This window comes from Drosophila mojavensis, unplaced genomic scaffold, assembly GCF_018153725.1.
Source record: "Drosophila mojavensis isolate 15081-1352.22 unplaced genomic scaffold, ASM1815372v1 contig_80, whole genome shotgun sequence".
Classification (NCBI taxonomy): Eukaryota; Metazoa; Arthropoda; class Insecta; order Diptera; family Drosophilidae; genus Drosophila; species Drosophila mojavensis.
Window position 1 is genome coordinate 9,406,675 of NW_025318906.1, and position 18,478 is coordinate 9,425,152.

Sequence of the window (18,478 nt, forward strand, 5' to 3'; positions counted from 1 at the left end):
CTTGTTTGTGCTCTCTTTTTGACGCCATCTCGTATGCCGATTCGCTCAGACTTCCTCTGACTGGCAAACGTTGCGCACGAGCTGCAATTTTTAACTGCACATACGTGCATACTACAATCTTGCCACGTCCCCCCCTTCCCCCACTCCTCCTCCCGTCATCACCTTTTTTTTAGCAGCCCACTTTCCAGCACAGCGCCAGCAGCACATAAACATTTTTGTTAGCTGCGCTTTAGCTGCACAGACGGTGCTTCGCTTTTGTGCCGAGGTGCCAGAGTCCGCTTTCGCGTTCGCGTCCTGCTGCATGTCCTGGAATGAGACCCAGACCCGGACCCGGACCCGAGCCCGGACTGCTGCTGCTGCTGCTGCTGCTATTATAGTTTTTGTGATCCGCCGAAGCGCAAATAAACAAAAGGTTCGCTTCGTGCAAAAAGCAAAACAAAATGAAATACAACTACGAGCGACGTCACGAACAATAAAAAAATAAACAAAAACAAAGCATAAATATTCAAAGAACGTGGCCATGCACGACTACATGAGCGATATGCTGCATTTGCAAGTGAGAAATTGAAACTTGACAACTGGAGCAAAGAGAAAGCGCTTAAAATTGATTCAGATGATAATCTGAGCACAGTATATAAAACTTTGCATACCGAGATTCAATTCAAAGACAAATTGAAATTCCTTTAATAATAATAAAAATATACTCCTTTTATAAGTTTTTAAAAAAGTCAGAAGAAAAGATATTCTATTATTATACATAATACATAAAATTGGAAATATTTTCCATTCATAGAGCGAATTGTGTAAATAAATGGAAATGAACTGAAACTCGGAAAAAATTAAAGAACGGTTTCCAAGGCTCTTAACTCTACAAATCTCAAAAAAGAATTACTACTCGAACCGTCAACTGAGCTATAAGACATATAAATATAAATATAGTCTGCCTTATACACATAAATTTCATATTACTACAATAATATAACGCGAGACTGTGAAGTCAACAGCTCAGTCTAACAGCAGAGACTCCCACTCTTACAATAGTATTGGTGAGAGACTGAAAGCGTATACAGAGTTGTTGTGGAGATATGGTTGGAGTGAATTTGCGTGTTGGTGGCAATGTTTCTCAGTTCTCACACCGCGAGAGTGAGACAAAGATGGTTGCCGAACGTAGTCACGGCTCTTGCTGCGTGGGAGTGGGATGGCTATTTTGGCATTTGAACAGGGACGTTGTGGGGGTCAGTTGACATTGCGAAGCGACCAGAAATTGCGAGAAATTCGAAAAAGAGCACGTAGTAGTGAAGCACAGTAGGACGCCAGGAATTAGTATATATACGATGCTGCCTGTTATGATATCGTGGAGTTTAAACTATGTAGCTATATAATTAGCATCGCTTATACAGTAAAAATATTTTGTCTAGGCTATAGTAAAAGAATCTTGACTTAAACCAAACTACACCACACTTCATCTTTGCCAACTCGCGCAGGGTATTACAAAAGGCAACAAAGTGCGGGTAGCGGGCAACATAGCGTCAGTTGCAGCTATAAAAGTGCTTGAACAGTGGATAAGGGGCAACAGCAGGAGCAGGAGCAGGAGTAGGAGCAGCAGCAACCGGAGCAGGAACGGGTCAACACTTGCAGCTGGCAACAAATTTGCTGTCGCAGGCTAAATATATGTGCTATCCAGAGGCAGCTTTAGGCATAGGCAACAAGGCAAGCCAGCCAGCCAGCCAGCCAGCCAGCCAGCCAGCCAGCTGGGGAGCCTAGCAACCAGTCAGGCAGCCAGACAGCACCCATGTGGCATGCAGTCGGCAAAAATGTAGACTAGCAGAGCGACAGAAAAAGAGAGAGAGAGCGTGTGTTAGGGTGAGACAGACAGAGAGAGATTATTAATCAATGGTTGGGACTTTTTGAGAGCAGTCAACTAAAGAGATTTGTTAGGTTTGCCATAAGAGCCATAATCAAGCAGCGCTCGTTGCTCGTTGCGTGGCAAACGCACTTGGTTTGGCTTTGCTACACGTTGCCAATTTAAGTGGCTAAACGCTGCCTGCATTGACTCCAGCTTTAGCTCCGCTTTGGAGCTTACAGTTTGTCATGTGCTGCTGCCGTTGGCTAAATTGAATGTGAAATTAACTGCCAAGGCACTGGCAGAGCTTACACATAGTAGACCTGCTTGGCAATTGCTTTTGCATAATTGAAAACTGCTTAAAGTTTTGCTAATTAAGTTGCATTTCAACGAAAAACGCACAACAAACTAATTTTCACATCAACTTTTGACGTCAAACAGCATGAAGAATTCAATTTAAATGTGGGAGTGGGTGAGTGCGTGTGTGTGTGTGTGTGTGTGTGTGTGGGTGTGGGTAAACGGGTGCTATGAATTTTATCAGCCTGTGCATAGTCTGTGCTTTAGCTCTTTCGCTCTCTCTCCCACTCTCTCTGTCTCCCCACGCATGTGTGTGTGTGTGTGTAATGGCAGCTGTTGTCTGCTTTTGACAGCTGCCTCTGATCGTTTCGGCCATTCTTCGCCCCGCCAGCTGTCAGGCGTGTCAAAACAATTGTCATTCATTCCCAGCTTGTCTGTGGCTCATTCACATCTCCACTTCCCATCGCCATTTCTATTTCCAGTTACCGCTCCAGCTCCAGTTCGCCCACACATACATGCATACATATGTATTGTATATATGGCTTGCAATTATGGCCCAGTGACATGTGTTAACAGCACAGTCAACCAGTTAGCCAGCCAGCCAGCCAGCCAGCCAGTCATTCAACTGGGGACGCATTGCAATGCGCTCTCAACATTTCCGCACAGTTATTTTGCCCATTTCCTGTTGCCCTGGCTTTCAGGCCGATGCCGATGTCGACGCCGGCGCTACACATTTTGCCACGTTGCGTATACGCATTTTACCGCGTCTGAAATCAATATCAATGGCTGTGCGCAAATTCTGTTAGCTTCGTTTAGGGCTTGCTCCCCAGTTGTCGCCTTGATTACTCCTGTCATATTATTTTCACACTTGAAATGCTCCATATCGATCTGTAGCGTTGGTCATTATCAGTGCTGACCATTGTGTGTGGGTGAGCGAGTGTGTGTGAACGAGAGTATGCGTATACGTGTGTGCATGCGTGTGTGTGTGTGTGGCACTTGGCTGTCACTTTACATGCTTCTGTTGGGTTGTGTGGCTTTTCTAATATCCTAGCATCCGCTGTCGCTGTCATTGCACCCTACAAGCCATGAAGCAATTGATGTATTTGTATACCCTGTACTTTTTAATTGAAAGGCTTAAAATGTTCTCAAGAGCTTAGGGGGAAAAATTACCATTCTATCTATATTTAAAATTCCCAAAAAATACTAAAGCTTTCATTTTTTACATATCAGTTTAATTTACAAAAGTTTTCCTGCACTAAATCGATAATTATCGAAATTGTATATATAGTTTTTCAAATGAAATCGATATCCTTTTGGAAAAATTATAGTTGGTTGATTTTGAAAAAAACTTCTACTGACTTTCGTAATATGTTATACATAAAAGTCAACTAAAATTTTTTTTAGAGACTTCTTTTATCATAGAACTAGAATTTGTATATGTTGTTAGACAGGACTATCAACTATATACACTACTGATTTAAAAGATTAGGAAGATTATGTACCGCCCAAATAATCATTATAAATTGCACTTTATCAATTTAAAAACTAGATTTCGTTTATGTTTTTAGTCGGCTTTATCAAGAACTAAACAAAGACTGAATTATTATTTAATACATTCTTGATTAACAGCAACAAAAATTATGATGAATGCTGGGTATATCATAGTTTAGTCTACCCCAGCTACTCACACGCTTGCCTGTTTCAATTCCCAGCCAACTACCGCTGCGAGTCTTCAAGCGTTGCTGTCTGACCACCACATGGCGTGGGTAATTGATGCTATATCGGGTTAGTGTGTGTGTACTGCTATGTGTGTGTATATGTGTGTGTTGATTGTGTGTGAAAAATGTCAGCCAAGTGGTTATCAATTTTCGCCTCGCGCACATGTTGGCCATAATTTGCAAGTGTGCGCGCGTTTTATGAGCCATCGTTTGGCGTCGGCTTGGCTTAAACGAACTCTGACTTGCCATAATAAACATAAATCCAACTAAGGTCCTAGTAAACAACGACTCGACATTTCACACATCATGTTTTACAGACATAAAAAACAAAAACAAAAACACAAACACACAAATACATACACATATTTATATATACATATATAAATGAATACCTAATGAAAATGCAGTTTCCACTTAAAATATTACTTACAATGGCTGGCGCACTCATTGCATTGGTAAGACTGTCTCTTAGACTTCTCCTATCTGCTGTTCTCTCTCTTTCACTCTTTCTTACACACAGAATCTCTGACCGCCCGCAGAATAGTTTGCCCAGCAGCTGGGCCAGATCCGTTACTTTGCCCCTAACGGACGCCGTAAGGGACCCCAAGTCATCCGATGGCTTCACAGCTGTTACGACTGCTTTAGAGGCTGCCTCTTTACCCATGGATCACATTCGGCGACCCAGAGAGTTGATGTCGTGCCAAATCGCTCTAGCCGATGTCAACGTTTTGCATATGCCCTGCGACATGGATCTACCGAATCTGCCCACATATATCGAGACATTGCCCAACCAATGCATTTGCGCCTACAACACGCGCTTCCATTCCGAGCAGGAATATCGCAACTTTAAAATCTTACAGCTCGAGAGTTTCTTCTTTGGCCAATATGCGGAGCGCATCAAACGCTTCGAGCTGGATCCCCATCAATTCGACTACAGAGTCTGATCCGTGCACAAATAAACAATACAAAAACTATTAATCGTGGCTAGGCGCATAAGATCATAATGTGATTTAATGTTGATTTACTGTAGATCAGAAGTAGCTCAAATTGCAAAGTCTTGTTTGCAGTGTATCGAAATTTTATACACATTAAATATAATAATATATGATGTTTTTTTTATTTAAATATGCAAAAGAAACTAAAGCTAAGTATTAAGCTATGGTCTATTTATATACTGTTGATTTTCTCTGAAGTGGCACGACTAAAGCTAATGAGATTTTTTTGCAATATATACTAGGAATGCCTTTTCCTTCCCTTTCTTTGAATATAAATATATAAAGTGGTTCATATAGTTGAATTTTATATCAAAATATAATAAATACAAAATAAACTTTTAGAGCGTAATCATATGGTTAAAATGTGTGTACATTCCAAAGCACAAGCCTCTAGTACTTCAAATGCGTTTTTTACAAATTGGGGGCGAAGGGGGCGTGGTATCCAAAATCTGTAAATTACAAAGTCTTTGTATCCATTAACTCTATATACAACGCAAATTTGAAGTCTCCAGGTTTAAAAGTGTTCAAATTAGGCTGAAAAAACCAAGTCGATTTTTCGATTATTCTCGATAAAAAAGTTATCGGATGAGTTATCGAAAAAATAAAGCAAACTCGTACTGCCTATGGTATACACGAGTATGCATGCCAAATTTCAGCTCTCTAGCTCTTATATCTTCTGAGATCCTTTTGCTCATACGGACGGACGGACGGACGGACAGACGGACAGGGCTATATCGACTCAGCTCGTCGTCCTGATCAAGAATATATATACTTTATGGGGTCTGCGATGATTCCTTCTGCCTGTTACATACATTTCACAAAACCATTATACCCTGATTTCCCATTTTCAATGGGTTCAGGGTATAAAAATATATAGAAAAATTTCAAAAATAAAATGAATAAGAATAAATTATTAAAAATATATAAATGTATATTTTATATTCCTTCAAATTGAATTAACAAAAATTTGTTTAGATTTCAAATGAATTGATAAATTTATTTGGCATTATTATTTTACTTTATTATTAAATAGCAAAAACATTTCAAAAGCTGGAATGATAAGTAGGATGTTGGCTGCGATAAGATCATATGAATTTCATGGAAAATACATAAGGAATTGTTCACTGGAGCTGCTTTAGATTAGTAGCAAAAATACATTTAAATTTAAATTTCTATTTTCCACAGAATCGAAAGCAAAGATGAGTTTTATAATATTCCCATGTATATCAATAAATTGACAATCATTTTTTCAAGCTGTCTTAAAATCAATTTAAATTGTCTGCTGGCATCTTAAATTTTAATCACTTCACAAAAGATTGCATTTGGCTTAGCTTCGAGCTTCGAGCTGCGAGCTTTGGGCTTCGGATTTTGGCACCTCAGCATTGTTGATGGACAATAATCAATCAAATTTTGTATTGGGCCAAATTCCATTTAGCCAAACGGCGCGAGGGTCGACAGACGAGCGTGGCAGTGCAAATAAGGTGTTACGCTTAAGTGATTCGGTGAGCAAGTGCCGACCGATTTTATCTCTGCCAATTCGCATAACATTTGTGTAATTTGTAATTTCGTGGATCATCAATCAGCGCCTCGTCTGTCGGCCAGCTGTCGTAGCATTGATTTATCGATGAGAGCTGCCCAAATATATGTATATACATCAATACATATATATACTTATATATGTGGGTAACTAGACACCAAGCACTTATTCAATCTAATTAGAGGCATTTGCTGCCACGCCCCATTGCAGCGTGCACACGTTTTGCAGTTGAGGCCAGGCGAGCCATGAAAAATGCTGCCTTTATGGCGTCTTCCTGCATCCGGTTTCCGGCCAAAAGCCAAGTCGCTCCCTCCTTCTCTTCCCTCTCTCTCTCTCGCTCTCTCTCCTTATCTCTCTACTATATTTATCTTGCTCTGTGTTTTGGCTTTGTCGCTGGCAGCATAAATTACATCGGGACTAGTCTCTACGCTCTGGTCGCCTGCCAACTTTCGCCTTGTCCGGCGCATATTTAATTGTGCATTACGATTATTTTTACATAACTATAAAACTGATTTATGCAACCCGAGTTCAACATTTTCATTACAGATTTTCTCTACTTCCTTTTTTTTTTATTAAAATTCCTTGCTAAAAAAATGCATACATCAAAATAAGTATTTCAATTTCAGTTTTAGCAAAGCTATATGAAGAGCTTTAAACCCCCCTTGATCAACTACACAAATACCCTAGAAAATGTACGTACTACCTATATTGAGCTTATTTCATTTTTCTTATTTTTCATATATTTTCCAGAAATTTCGCATATTTTTAATAAATATTGTAATCAAATCAAATGCCTTGGCTTCTTCATGGCAAGGCCAATAAAAACAACTTTCGGCGGCATAAAAACAAATAAAAAATTATGCCTATTTTTTATGCGCGAAAAAAAAAAAAAAATAAAAATACTTGTGAAGAACTTTGTTAAATTTTATGAGGTTTCCTCCCATTGGGCATACCCTGAAACTAATTTGGTACAGGGCATAATGATTGTCTCTCTAGGTATTCCTTTTTTTCTGTTCCTTTTTTTTTTTTTTGGCCCCAGACTTGAGGCTGCAGGCAACTTTTCCACATGAACAGAGTGAAAAGTTGAAATTGAGTTTTGTTAATGCAGAAACACACACACACAAGCATATATGTATACGCACACGCACACACACGCACACATGCTGGACGATAACACAAAACAGAAGAAGAAGCAGCAGGAGCAGCAGCAGCAGCAGCTCGTAAACCGAGCAAACGCCAAGACAGACGCCAGGCAACATCTCCCAGTGGCAAAGTTTTTTGGCGCAGTCAACAACAACAAAAAGGAGCTGTGGGCCCTAGCCCAGGGATTTGAGCGGGCTTGAGGCGAGTAAGAGGGGAAAGGGGCAGACTCGAGCGAGCAACAGAAAATGCCGCATGGCTGTTGACGACGCAAAATCCACAGGCGCAAAGCAAAGAGGTGCGACAGACAGGCATATACACGTTGAATAGAGCAGACACTAGAGGGCGAGCGAGAGAGAGAGAGTGTGAGCGAGACAGAGGGTGAGTGTAAGCGAGAGTGAGAGGCATTTAAAATTTTAATGTCTTTGCAATAAAATTATTTACTCAGCTCCGGTTCGTTGACTGCTGGCCAGCAGCTACCTCAACTTGGCAGTCTGCTACGGCAGCTTCTCCTGCTTCTCCTGCTGCTGCTGCTGGCCAAGTTAAAAGCACTATGCACTATGAGCTTCAAAGCCAGAAATGCGGGCCAAAATGTGAGAAGATGCTGCGACTGTTGCTGCTACTCCAGCTACGCTTTAATTAATATTAAATTACAAATTACAAATCAACTGCAGCTGTAGCAAAGACAGAAGAAAGAATGCGAATCACAGCACACACATACACACACCAACACACACAAAGAGAATTTATTTGTGGCAGCAACATTTGTGAATGCTTCATTCATTTCAGTTAGCAAAAAATAATTTTGTATCATTAAAATTTTAAGGGAATTTATGCGCCTTGCCTTGGCTCTATATCTCCCTGTTGCTTGCTCTGCCTCCGCCACGTCCCTTGCCTGCCTTCGCCTCTCGGACACGTCAATTTCTATGCAAAGCTCGTTTGTTTGCCTTTTATTTTAGTTGTGCTTCCTTTCTTTCGTTATTCTTTTTTTTTTTTTTTGTACTTTTATTTTTATTTTCGCTCCCCCTCAATGGAATGTAGGCAGCCTGGTCAGCTACAGCTACAGCTACAGCTACACAGCTCCAACTCCAACTCCAGCTCCAGCTCCCAATGCCAATGCCTGCTCGAGCTTCTCTTTTTGGATTTTATTTATTTATTTCCGGAAACGTGCTCTGGAGGATTTTCTAAGCATACTTGAGCGCCAGCAACAAACTCCCAATGGCGCAGCGCTTAGTTAGCATACACACAAATACACACACACACACACATATATACACATACGCACACGCACACGCACACTGAGCGAGCGAGACAGACAGCTTGAGAGTGAGGAAACGTAGCAACAATCAGCCGCGTCCGCTTTTCATGTAGTTCATTAAGTTTTTCGCGTGCTCATCCATTTGTCTGTTCAATGCGCGTGTTTTTGGCTCGTAAATACCCTGTATATAGGCATGTACGTGGTATATTATCTATTAGGTAAGCTAATTTTATGCCTAGAATTGTTTTGCGATATTTAGTATTCTTAATAATCTTTATGACCTGTTATACCCTGTAAAGCAGTAAATATGACAATACTAAGCCTAAATAGTAATTAAAATAAATAAATAAAATTAAAACAAATGTATATATTTATATGTTTATATTTATATAAAATAATTAAATTTATTTATCAAATAATTAACTAACTTATTTTCTAAATTAGCTTCTTTATACATCCTATACAGTCATTGGAAATTTTATTTAATTCAACCCAAAATATCTTTGAAAAACTTTGCTAGAAATTCAATTCAATTTGCAATCCAACGAATTTCTGTCAATATATCTACAATATATTTGCGTATCTGCACAATCAGCTCTACAAATTCGTTTATTCCTTTTCTAAATGAATATAAAGCTCAGCGCTTAAGTCGTACAAATGGCAGCAGCAACAATTTCCATTTACTTGTCTCCTCCAAGCCAAAGAGTCCCTGTAGACCATGTTTACCACGCCTCCCGCCCCACAGCCTAAGCCCCACGCGCCGAACTTTCACCTCCGCCCACTAGTCGCTCCGCCCACTACTCGCTGTCCGGTTCCCCTCCTCTCCCCTTCCTCCACTGGCTCACCTCTTCGCCACGTTCTTTGCGTGTGTCCCAGGCGTCAATTGCCAGGCTGGTTTTCTATGCTCTTTGGCCCCTGGTCGAAATTCGTGAACATTGACCGAGCCGCTACCGCCGACGCCTAATGAAAAAACAATAAAAATTTTGCGCTTTTCTGCTTTCCCAAGTGGCTGTGAAATTTTGATGACTTTGTCAGCTAACCGGGAAAATGGCCAAAAAAGCAAAATAAATAAAGTGAAAGAAAGAAAAACTTATAGCCCAAATGGACACGCAGCTTTTTAATGCCTCTTATGCTTCTGCTTCTTCTTCTTCTGCTACTTCATCTTCTGCTGCGCCCTCTAAAAAGATGCCTTCGAGTGCTGTTGCTGCTGCTGCTGCTGCTGCTGCTGCTGCTGCTGCTGCTGCTGCTGCTGCTGCTGCTGCTGCTGCTGCTCTAGAGTTTAGTTTAGAATAATTAAGCTCACAGTTCTTGAACAATGCCCATGAAATGCTTGAAACACTTTAGAGATGTTTCTAATTATATGCTTTGAGCCCGTTATCACGAATTGCGCAATTAGGCATTTAGCTGCAGGCATTGTGAAGACATTTATGCTAAGGTTATATAATGTGGTTAAAGTAATAAGGATTATAAGTTTTTATATAAGTATATAAGGTTATTATTGTATTGTTATTATATATAGATATCAATGTTAAACAAATATTGATTCACTTTTAACTCAATTCTGTGAGTGAGTTAACTCACAGTAGACACTGAGTTAAATCGAGCAGGAATCCACACAAATTGATGCTGAACGTGATACAGTCAGACAAATTTGACAGTTCAACCGGAAAATATCAAAAAGCTTTAAAAATCATTTCCAAATCAAACAAGTTTTGTGAGATAGGAAAAGAACTCAGGTTACAGTCTATCAAATTTACTTTGATGGCAAAAGCTACCCAAACTGCATGACGAATTGCTGCGCCATCTATAAAATTCTCGAAAATTCTGTAATGTATCAGGTTGTAAGATTCTGAGGTCAGGGCAAAAGTCAAATCATATTTCTTAAGGGCAACACCTTACACTTGACTGGGAAAATATGCAAGCTATTTTTTTTTTTATCAAAATCATTATTTGGAATTTTCGTTGAGGTAGCAAAGCAGCAGACGTCACAATCTATCAATTCCAATTAAAATCAAATACGAAAACTATTTAAATAAGCATTACACAACAGTGCCTCATCAGCAAACTTTCCCTCGAATGCTCCGAATGTATAATTCATTCCAAAAGTCAACACATATATTAAGTCCAAATTAAATCAATTTAGAAAAAATATCCACGAATTCGTAGAAAAACATTTGGGTCAGTAAATCAAATAAATATGTTAACGAACTGTATTGAATTTGGGCAAAAAGTTTTTTGTCTTATGTGTATGTTAGCTGCTGTGGCTATGACACTTCTTTAAAAGAGTTAAGAGTCGGTGGACATCAAACTTTTATTGCTGAAACTTGAAGCGTCAAAGTCAACATATAATGTGGAAGAGTTAAGTTGGCTAACAAGCCCCGCTAACTGGGCCAAAGAGGTCGCTTCAAGCAATTTTAATCAATAAAAGAATAGATTTTATTTTGATAAGATATAACAGCAAATTGTATATATGTATAGAATGAGTATAATATTTTGGCATATATTCCCTTCACAAAAGCGAAAATTTCCATTCAGAGATTGTAAATTCCCTGATTCCATTGAATTGCCAAAGAGCAAAAGCAAACTGTCGCTCAGCATTAATTATTGTTGCTTTCAACTGATGCCAAGTGAATGAATGAGTCGAATGAGTCCAAGTCTGAGCAGCTTTCGTACATGCTCAAATATTCTCTTGAAGGAGCCGAAAAATGGCTCAGCAAATATGCTCGAGCGAGCGCAATAAGTTATGCCCTATTAATATGCCTGCCTCTCTCTCTGTCACAGTGGCGACACAGCCCGACTTAATTGAACAAACTTTTCGGACATTAGTTATTGATGATATAACTGTAATTATTAATGCTTCTTGGCCAAGTACTTTAACTAGTTGGCAATTAAAGAAGTACTGAAAACTGATTGAGCACATTTATGGAATCTAGCACTCTCTCTCTCTCTCCCTCTCTGTCTGCTGGTCAATCACTTTCTCTGCCTCTCTGTCAAGTTCACAGCTGCGAATTTCAGTTTAAAATTCAGTTGCTGCTTGAGCTTTGTTTGTTTATTTATTTGTTTGACTACTTTGTGGTTTCTATACGTACGTACGTACGTTTGTCTGTGTGTGTGTGTGTGTGAGGAAGAGGCAGAGTCTGAGTGGTGCTGTCCCTTTGCGACCACAAAGGTACCTCTTGCCTGGCTGCCTGCCTTCCTGGTTGACTGACTGGCCCGCCTACCTATCTGCCCAGCTGCCTCGCCCACTGCCACTGGATGTCCAAATTCCCACGTACTTATTTCGAAACTGACACGACGCATACTCAGAGGCGCAAATCTCATTTCCCTTGTGGCGCCATGCAGCCAGCAGCAGTCGAGCAGCCGGCAAAGCGCAAAAAATATAACGGGAAGGAAACCCCAGCACAAAAAGTAAAGCATACTCGCGTATAAACCATATATACTTATACACAGATTTTTTTTTTTTTTTTTGGGGTTTTTTTACATCTTCTTCTTGCTTACTTTTTTTTTTTTTTTTTTTTGGCTTGTTTAATACCCTGTTGCCATAAAAGTACGCATTGCGGGGCATCATAAAGTTAAAGAGCCCATAAAGCATATATGTTCTTGATTCTGTGCTAACAGCCCCAAAAGTTTCTCTTGTTTTTTTCTTTCTTATATATAATTCTCATTTGCTCAACATCATAAAGGGCGCAGCTCTTGGAGGTAAAATCTTGATATGTTTGTTTTTTCGTATTAATTTTATGTCACATGCAAGGCAGATTGTGCTGGAATTTATTAATTATAAAGCAGAAGCCATATAGTACATATTTTTATTTAAATTAATATTTTAAATTTATTTTTATATATTTTCATAACTGAAACTGGAGTCAAGTGTTTTTATTTACTATATTACTATATATACATATATTATATACATATTTTTCGATATATGTAAGCAAAGGGTATCTCCTAGCTCAACTCTTTTTGACATTCTCCTTGGACACACCTTTTTGGCACTAAATGCAAATGTTTTTATATATGTATGTATATCCTGCTAAGTAGTTAGACCACAAAGTAGTGCAAACCAGAAGATTATGCAAATAGCATTTCAAAGTCGACAAATTTAGAGGGTATCTTTATTACTACTACCACTAATGTAGTAAGTAAGCAGAACAAGTTTTTCAGCATTTGTAAAACAACTCGAATAAGTAGCTAATGAGCAATACTAAGAAAATAAATTGTAATGAAAATAAAAATTGAGCAGCCTTAAGCAAACATGAAGTAAGTTCAGTTTATATCAAGAACTAAACTGTATATGTATAAGCCAATTATCGATTATTATAGGCTAGCTAATTAGTCCGACAGTTACTTGAGCAAAAACAAAACTTTTCAAATAAATTGCTAAACATATAAGCAGTTAGTTAAGTATGTATGCATTAAGCAGAAATTGAGCTAGAACTGGCTTTTCTTTTAAATAATTTCCAATAAAAAATATAATTGTAAATAGCACACGATGGACTTCAATAGCAAATTTTAAAACTACTTGAAGAATTTAATTGCAAATCCATCATTTTACAGGGTATATATGCATTCAGAACTGTTTAATATCAATCTGCTTTTATTTAATCCAATTGAAAGTAGAAAAATGAGCAGCAGCTTGCATAAACTCTTAGCAAACCACTCAGTTTACAGGGTATTCAAGAACAAAAGCAATAGCTGGTGTGCATACTTCTTCTAGAAGCCAATTAATAGGATATCTTTTAGTCGTAGTGTGGCTATTTATGACGTTTTTTTGGAATTTTTTTTTTTTTCTGGTGGTGTTAACCCAATTTAATGGTCGCTGCTGCTGCTGCTGCTTACGTCACATTTTCGCACCTCGCAAGCTGCTTTCTGTGTCACACACACAGAGATGAAGAGACAGACACACACACACACACACAGACACACTGACAGCTAGAGAGCATAACAAAACAGTGGCACAGTAAAATACGCCAGGGACAGCATAAAGAGCAACAGCAACAACAACAACAACAACAACAGCAACAACAACAATGTATATAAAGGCAAAATATGAAAACGGTAACAAAATTACATACATCAAAGGTGTTTTTTTTTATGAATATGCGAGTGGACAACTTCCGATGTTGTTGTTGCTGCTGTTGTTGTTGTTGTTGTTGTTACTGTTGCTGACCAATGGGCCATGTAATTTTTTGGCAAGCAGCCTCATAACAGAGGCGAACGACCCTTTTCGGACCTGACCCCGCATAAAAAAATGTTTTGGCAACGTAGTTGTTGGCCAGAAAGGAGTGAGGGAGAGATCTGTTTCGTTTTTTTTTTTTTTTCGGCTCTCGGCTCAACCAGTCTGAGGGGGGTTTATGAAATATGCGCACATTTTGTATGTGCGATTGCTTTTCCGTGTTGCCTTCAATTTCCAGCACCCAATCTCCATGGGCCCCTGCCAGCTGCAGCCTCTTGACTGTTTCACGCACCACCAAGCCAAGCAGCTTTTGCATGTGTGGCAGCTACACACACATTCGCACACGCACACACACATATATATATATGAGTTTTATGATGAATATGCGGGCCGCCGTTGGTCAAATAAACTCGGCCAAAATATGCGGGCAGCAGGTTGCGTAGTTTAAAGTGACACACGCACGCACACACACACAGGCACACACACAGGCACACACACACGCTAGCACGCAGATTGACATCATTAGTCGGGGGTCAGCTGTTATAGGGTAGGCGCGTCGCTGGCACTAAATCATGTCCATACACAAAATGTATGAAAAGAATGCAATACACATATATAAACACACACACACACACAAACACACACGTGTATACACACACATTCAGTAAATGAATGGCACACGTGGGAAAAAGTTTACAGCCTCACACAAAAAAAGAGTAGAAAAAAAGTTTTGATTTATGTAAATAGCTTTAAAAAAAAAAAAACACAAGAAAAGAAACGAAAAAGTAAAGTGTTTTATGCAATATGATATCGCAAAAGCCAAACGTAGCGCAGCTTTAACTTTGATGTACATATATATGTATGTATATAATACATATAGACCGATAACTGCTGAATTGATGTTGTTAATGCCAGGGCTACGTCTGGCCAAATTCTTTTGCATTTGCTTCATTCAATCTTTTGTCCTTAGCTCGGCTCCTGCTTCGTTTCGGCATTGTTTGCATTGGGTTATTGATAGCACTTCAATCAGCAGAAATAATAAATAAATGAGCCTAACGTCATGGCTCAATGGCAGGCAGAGGCACTCAAGGACCAGCCTGAATGTCCTGCACACACACACACACACACACACCAGCAGTGGCACTCTTTTTCACATTTCTCTTTGACAATTCACTTTTGTATTGCATGAAATAACTTTGGACAGTCTACGACTATGCAGCAGCAGCAGCAGCAGAATCATCCTCTATATATATATGTGTGTGTTTGTGCTTCAGCATTATGATATTTGTATGAGTGTGTGTGCGGCTTGGATAGAGCATGCTTCAAATGGCATCATTGTAGAGGCAAGCATACATACATATATGTAACTATCATTCAATGCTAAAAACTGTGTTGGCCAGAGGTAATGGAATATATTTGCCATATTAAGTATACGACCAGTCGACATTTTGGAATTCTTGTTGGCAAATATGTTTTACTTTTCTACATAAAAGACATGAAGAGTAAGCATATGCCACCTTCACAGGTTTACAGATAAATAAAAAAGGGGATAGCTAGATTAGACTATCGATCGAAATCTGGTTTACTTTTGAAAAGTCTTTGACAAATTATTCTGTAACTGAAATCATCATAGAAGCAAGCCATTCAACAAAACAACTTTACCAACACTTAAAGCTGGGCTCTGCACATACTTAATATTAATATAATATAGTTAATAATTAATATACTTAATGGAATATATTTGTAACATTTAACAACATTAAATAATATATGACTTTTTATCAATACTAAAATTTTTGTTGTTTAAAATATTAAGTATACAAAGAAGTCTCATTGCATGGATATTTTAAACAATACACATTTTAGTATTGATATATATATTAATATATAATAAACTGAAATTTTAAACGTAAAAAAATATATTTAAAATACAAATATTTAGCTTTCATGACTTTTGACAAATGAAAAAACTGTCTGCAAATATTTAACCATATAAAAATCTTTTATTTGCATAATTTTTAACCAGCTAAAAACATTTTTTATTCCTTTAATATATTGATATTTGATATATATCAAAAAGCAAACTAGCTTTCAATTCAACCAGCTTTATGCACCTGCCTGCACCTCTTTGAACATCAGCTCTCACACTAGCTTGCGCTGCTTTTTGTTGTAAGCGTATTTAAAGTTCATTGAATGCCTGTTCCACTTGTACTTGGCTGGCATCGCCTTCATTTGTTTGTGCATGTTGTGCGTGACGTATACGCAACGTGTGCCATATTTTTACATGTCCGCCGGGCAACAGCAGCAGCAGCAGCAGCAACAGCAGCAGCTTGGACGCTGCAGCTGACAGGAAGTCAGAGTGCCGATGACTATGGCCTTGTTTCAGTGCCCAGAGTCGAGGGCTGCCGGGGCTATCAAGCATATATCAGTGGGTTTATTTAGCGCAGCACGCAGCAGGCGCCACACAGCTGCCAAGTCGTCATACTCAGAATGAAGCCCAAGTCACGCTCTCTCCCTCTCACTCACTCACTCACACGCTCGCTTGCTCTGCTTCGCTTACAAAGGGCATATATAAACAGTTGGTTTTTTGCTCTTCCCCATTTTTTCTTTTTTTTTTGTCTTTTTGTTGCCCGGACATAAACATTTGCCTTGTCGATTGTTGTTCATATTGTCGCTGCTGCTGCTGCTCCCGTTGTTGTTGTTGTTGCCCTTGTCACAGATGCGGGCTTACAAGTTTCTTATTGCACTGCACACACACAGACACACACATACACGCTCACACTTGAATACACATCACGCAAATTAACATTTTCACACACACACACACGGCCAGACACACGCATGCACGCTCGTTCGTGCAATTGCATTAACATTACGCATACGCCCCGTTGGCCCAACTCTTTGCAACTGCTGTCATTAAGTAATCTGCTTCAGTTGCTGCTGCTGTTGCTGCTGCTGTTGCTGTTGTGACCGCTGCTGCTGCGGTTGCTGCCACCTGTGAAATGCATTAATCAACATCTCTTGCAATTTACTCGCTGCATAAAAAAATGTTTTATATTTTTTATCTATATAAATTTACTCTTTACTCGTCTCATATATTGACGCACATTTCTGCTTATATAAAATTTAAATAAATACATTATTTATTAATGCGGTTTTCACATATTTATGCACTTGAGCTACGCTTTAGTCATGGCTTTAACACTTTTGCATATCATTTTAATAACAAGCACGCAGCTGCCAAAAAAAAAAAAAAAAAACAGAAGCAAAATATTCGACATTTTTATAGCTGTCAAAAGAAGAGTCTGTCTATATATGTATGTATATATACATATATATATTTGTGCGCCGTCTGTTCTTTTTAAATATGAATTTTTAGACATGTGTATTGACTTGGCTTGCACAAGTTGTGGCACCCAAGCTATCTGGCTGGCTATCTGGCTGGCTTTTTAGAAAATGTTTATGACACTTTGGCCGTTTGGCATTTTCATGCAAATATATGAATTACAAAACGCATTTCAACTGACAGCCAAACCCAAAAAGATGGGCGTGACGAGCTAAGAGTATGAGTGGATGAGAGCATGAGGTGAGCAGGTGGGCGGCAGGTCAAGTTTGCTTTTGGGCTGCCAATCACAGCGGTATCAGAGCATAGCCAGCTAGTACTATATAATATATAGAAAAAATATATATATTTTTATATAGTACACACACATATATATACAATAATATAGGTATGTGTGTGTGTGCGTGTGCTTGGCCACATTAGGTGGCGCCTTTTATGCGCTGCGTCGCATTGCACATAAAACATTTTTATTGCTCATTTAGATATTTATGCGCTGTTTTATTATAATGAAAATTGTGCGTATGCGTGCGGTTTTTATTGTGATTGCACTGGACCACCAACAACAACACCGCCAACACCAAAAACAACGCCAGCTGTGTGCGAGAGAGTGAGAGAGAGCGCAAGTGGGAGAAAGAGAAAGAGAGAGAGAGAGAGAGAACTGTGGAGAGAGTGAGCGATTCTTATACTACTTGTCTGTCATTTGTTTGCTGCTTATCTGCATCTGAAGCGTGACCAACTTTTAAGCGCACGTGTTTTGATTGCTTTCGCTGTCAAAGTTCAATTTTACGCAGCTTTACGCTTTTGCTTTTGCATTTTATGGCACAACAAAAGACGCACCAAATACAGTCACACACACACATACAGACACACATATACACACAAATGCCAAATGGGCCATTTGAAATTTCGAATGTGGCGCGTTAAGTGCCCGCAAAAGTAGGCAACGCTTTTTTACGACGCCATTCTGTGGTTGTTTAATTATAATCGCCATCAAGAGACAGAGATAGAGGGAGAGAGAGAGAGAGAGCGATACCCACACACATTTATATATGCGCTTGATATCTAAATAAAGTTATACATTAGCCCAAAAATTGCTGTACAAATGCAATTGCGCTAATGCAAATGCAAATGCAAATGCAAACACAAATGTGAATGTGAATGTGAATGTGAATGC

General features: G+C 39.0%; 2 protein-coding genes across 11 annotated transcripts in view; one reads left to right on the forward strand and one right to left on the reverse strand.

Annotated features, from left to right (window-relative positions):
* LOC6579253 (cyclic nucleotide-gated cation channel beta-1) overlaps nt 1-18,478 on the reverse strand; it is a 94,935-nt gene that overhangs the window by 65,674 nt on the left and 10,783 nt on the right. The window lies entirely within an intron of this gene.
* LOC6579261 lies at nt 4,147-4,983 on the forward strand. Of its 2 annotated transcripts, none has more exons than XM_002005121.4 (2): nt 4,147-4,313; nt 4,398-4,983. In XM_002005121.4, the coding sequence occupies exons 1-2, from the start codon at nt 4,254-4,256 to the stop codon at nt 4,800-4,802; spliced, it is 465 nt and encodes a 154-aa protein (XP_002005157.2). In that variant the 5' UTR covers nt 4,147-4,253; the 3' UTR covers nt 4,803-4,983. The 2 variants fall into 2 exon arrangements, with proteins under 2 accessions (XP_002005157.2, XP_015019046.1); XM_015163560.3 differs by having other exon boundaries at nt 4,148-4,313; nt 4,379-4,983.

Excerpts from the sequence above, each read along its gene's own strand:
- LOC6579261 (XM_002005121.4), top strand. The coding sequence starts at position 4,254 with ATGAAAATGCAGTTTCCACTTAAAATATTACTTACAATGGCTGGCGCA. Across the intron at positions 4,314-4,397 it reads CTGGCGCACTCATTGCATTG|AATAGTTTGCCCAGCAGCTG; the intron begins GTAAGACTGTCT and ends GACCGCCCGCAG.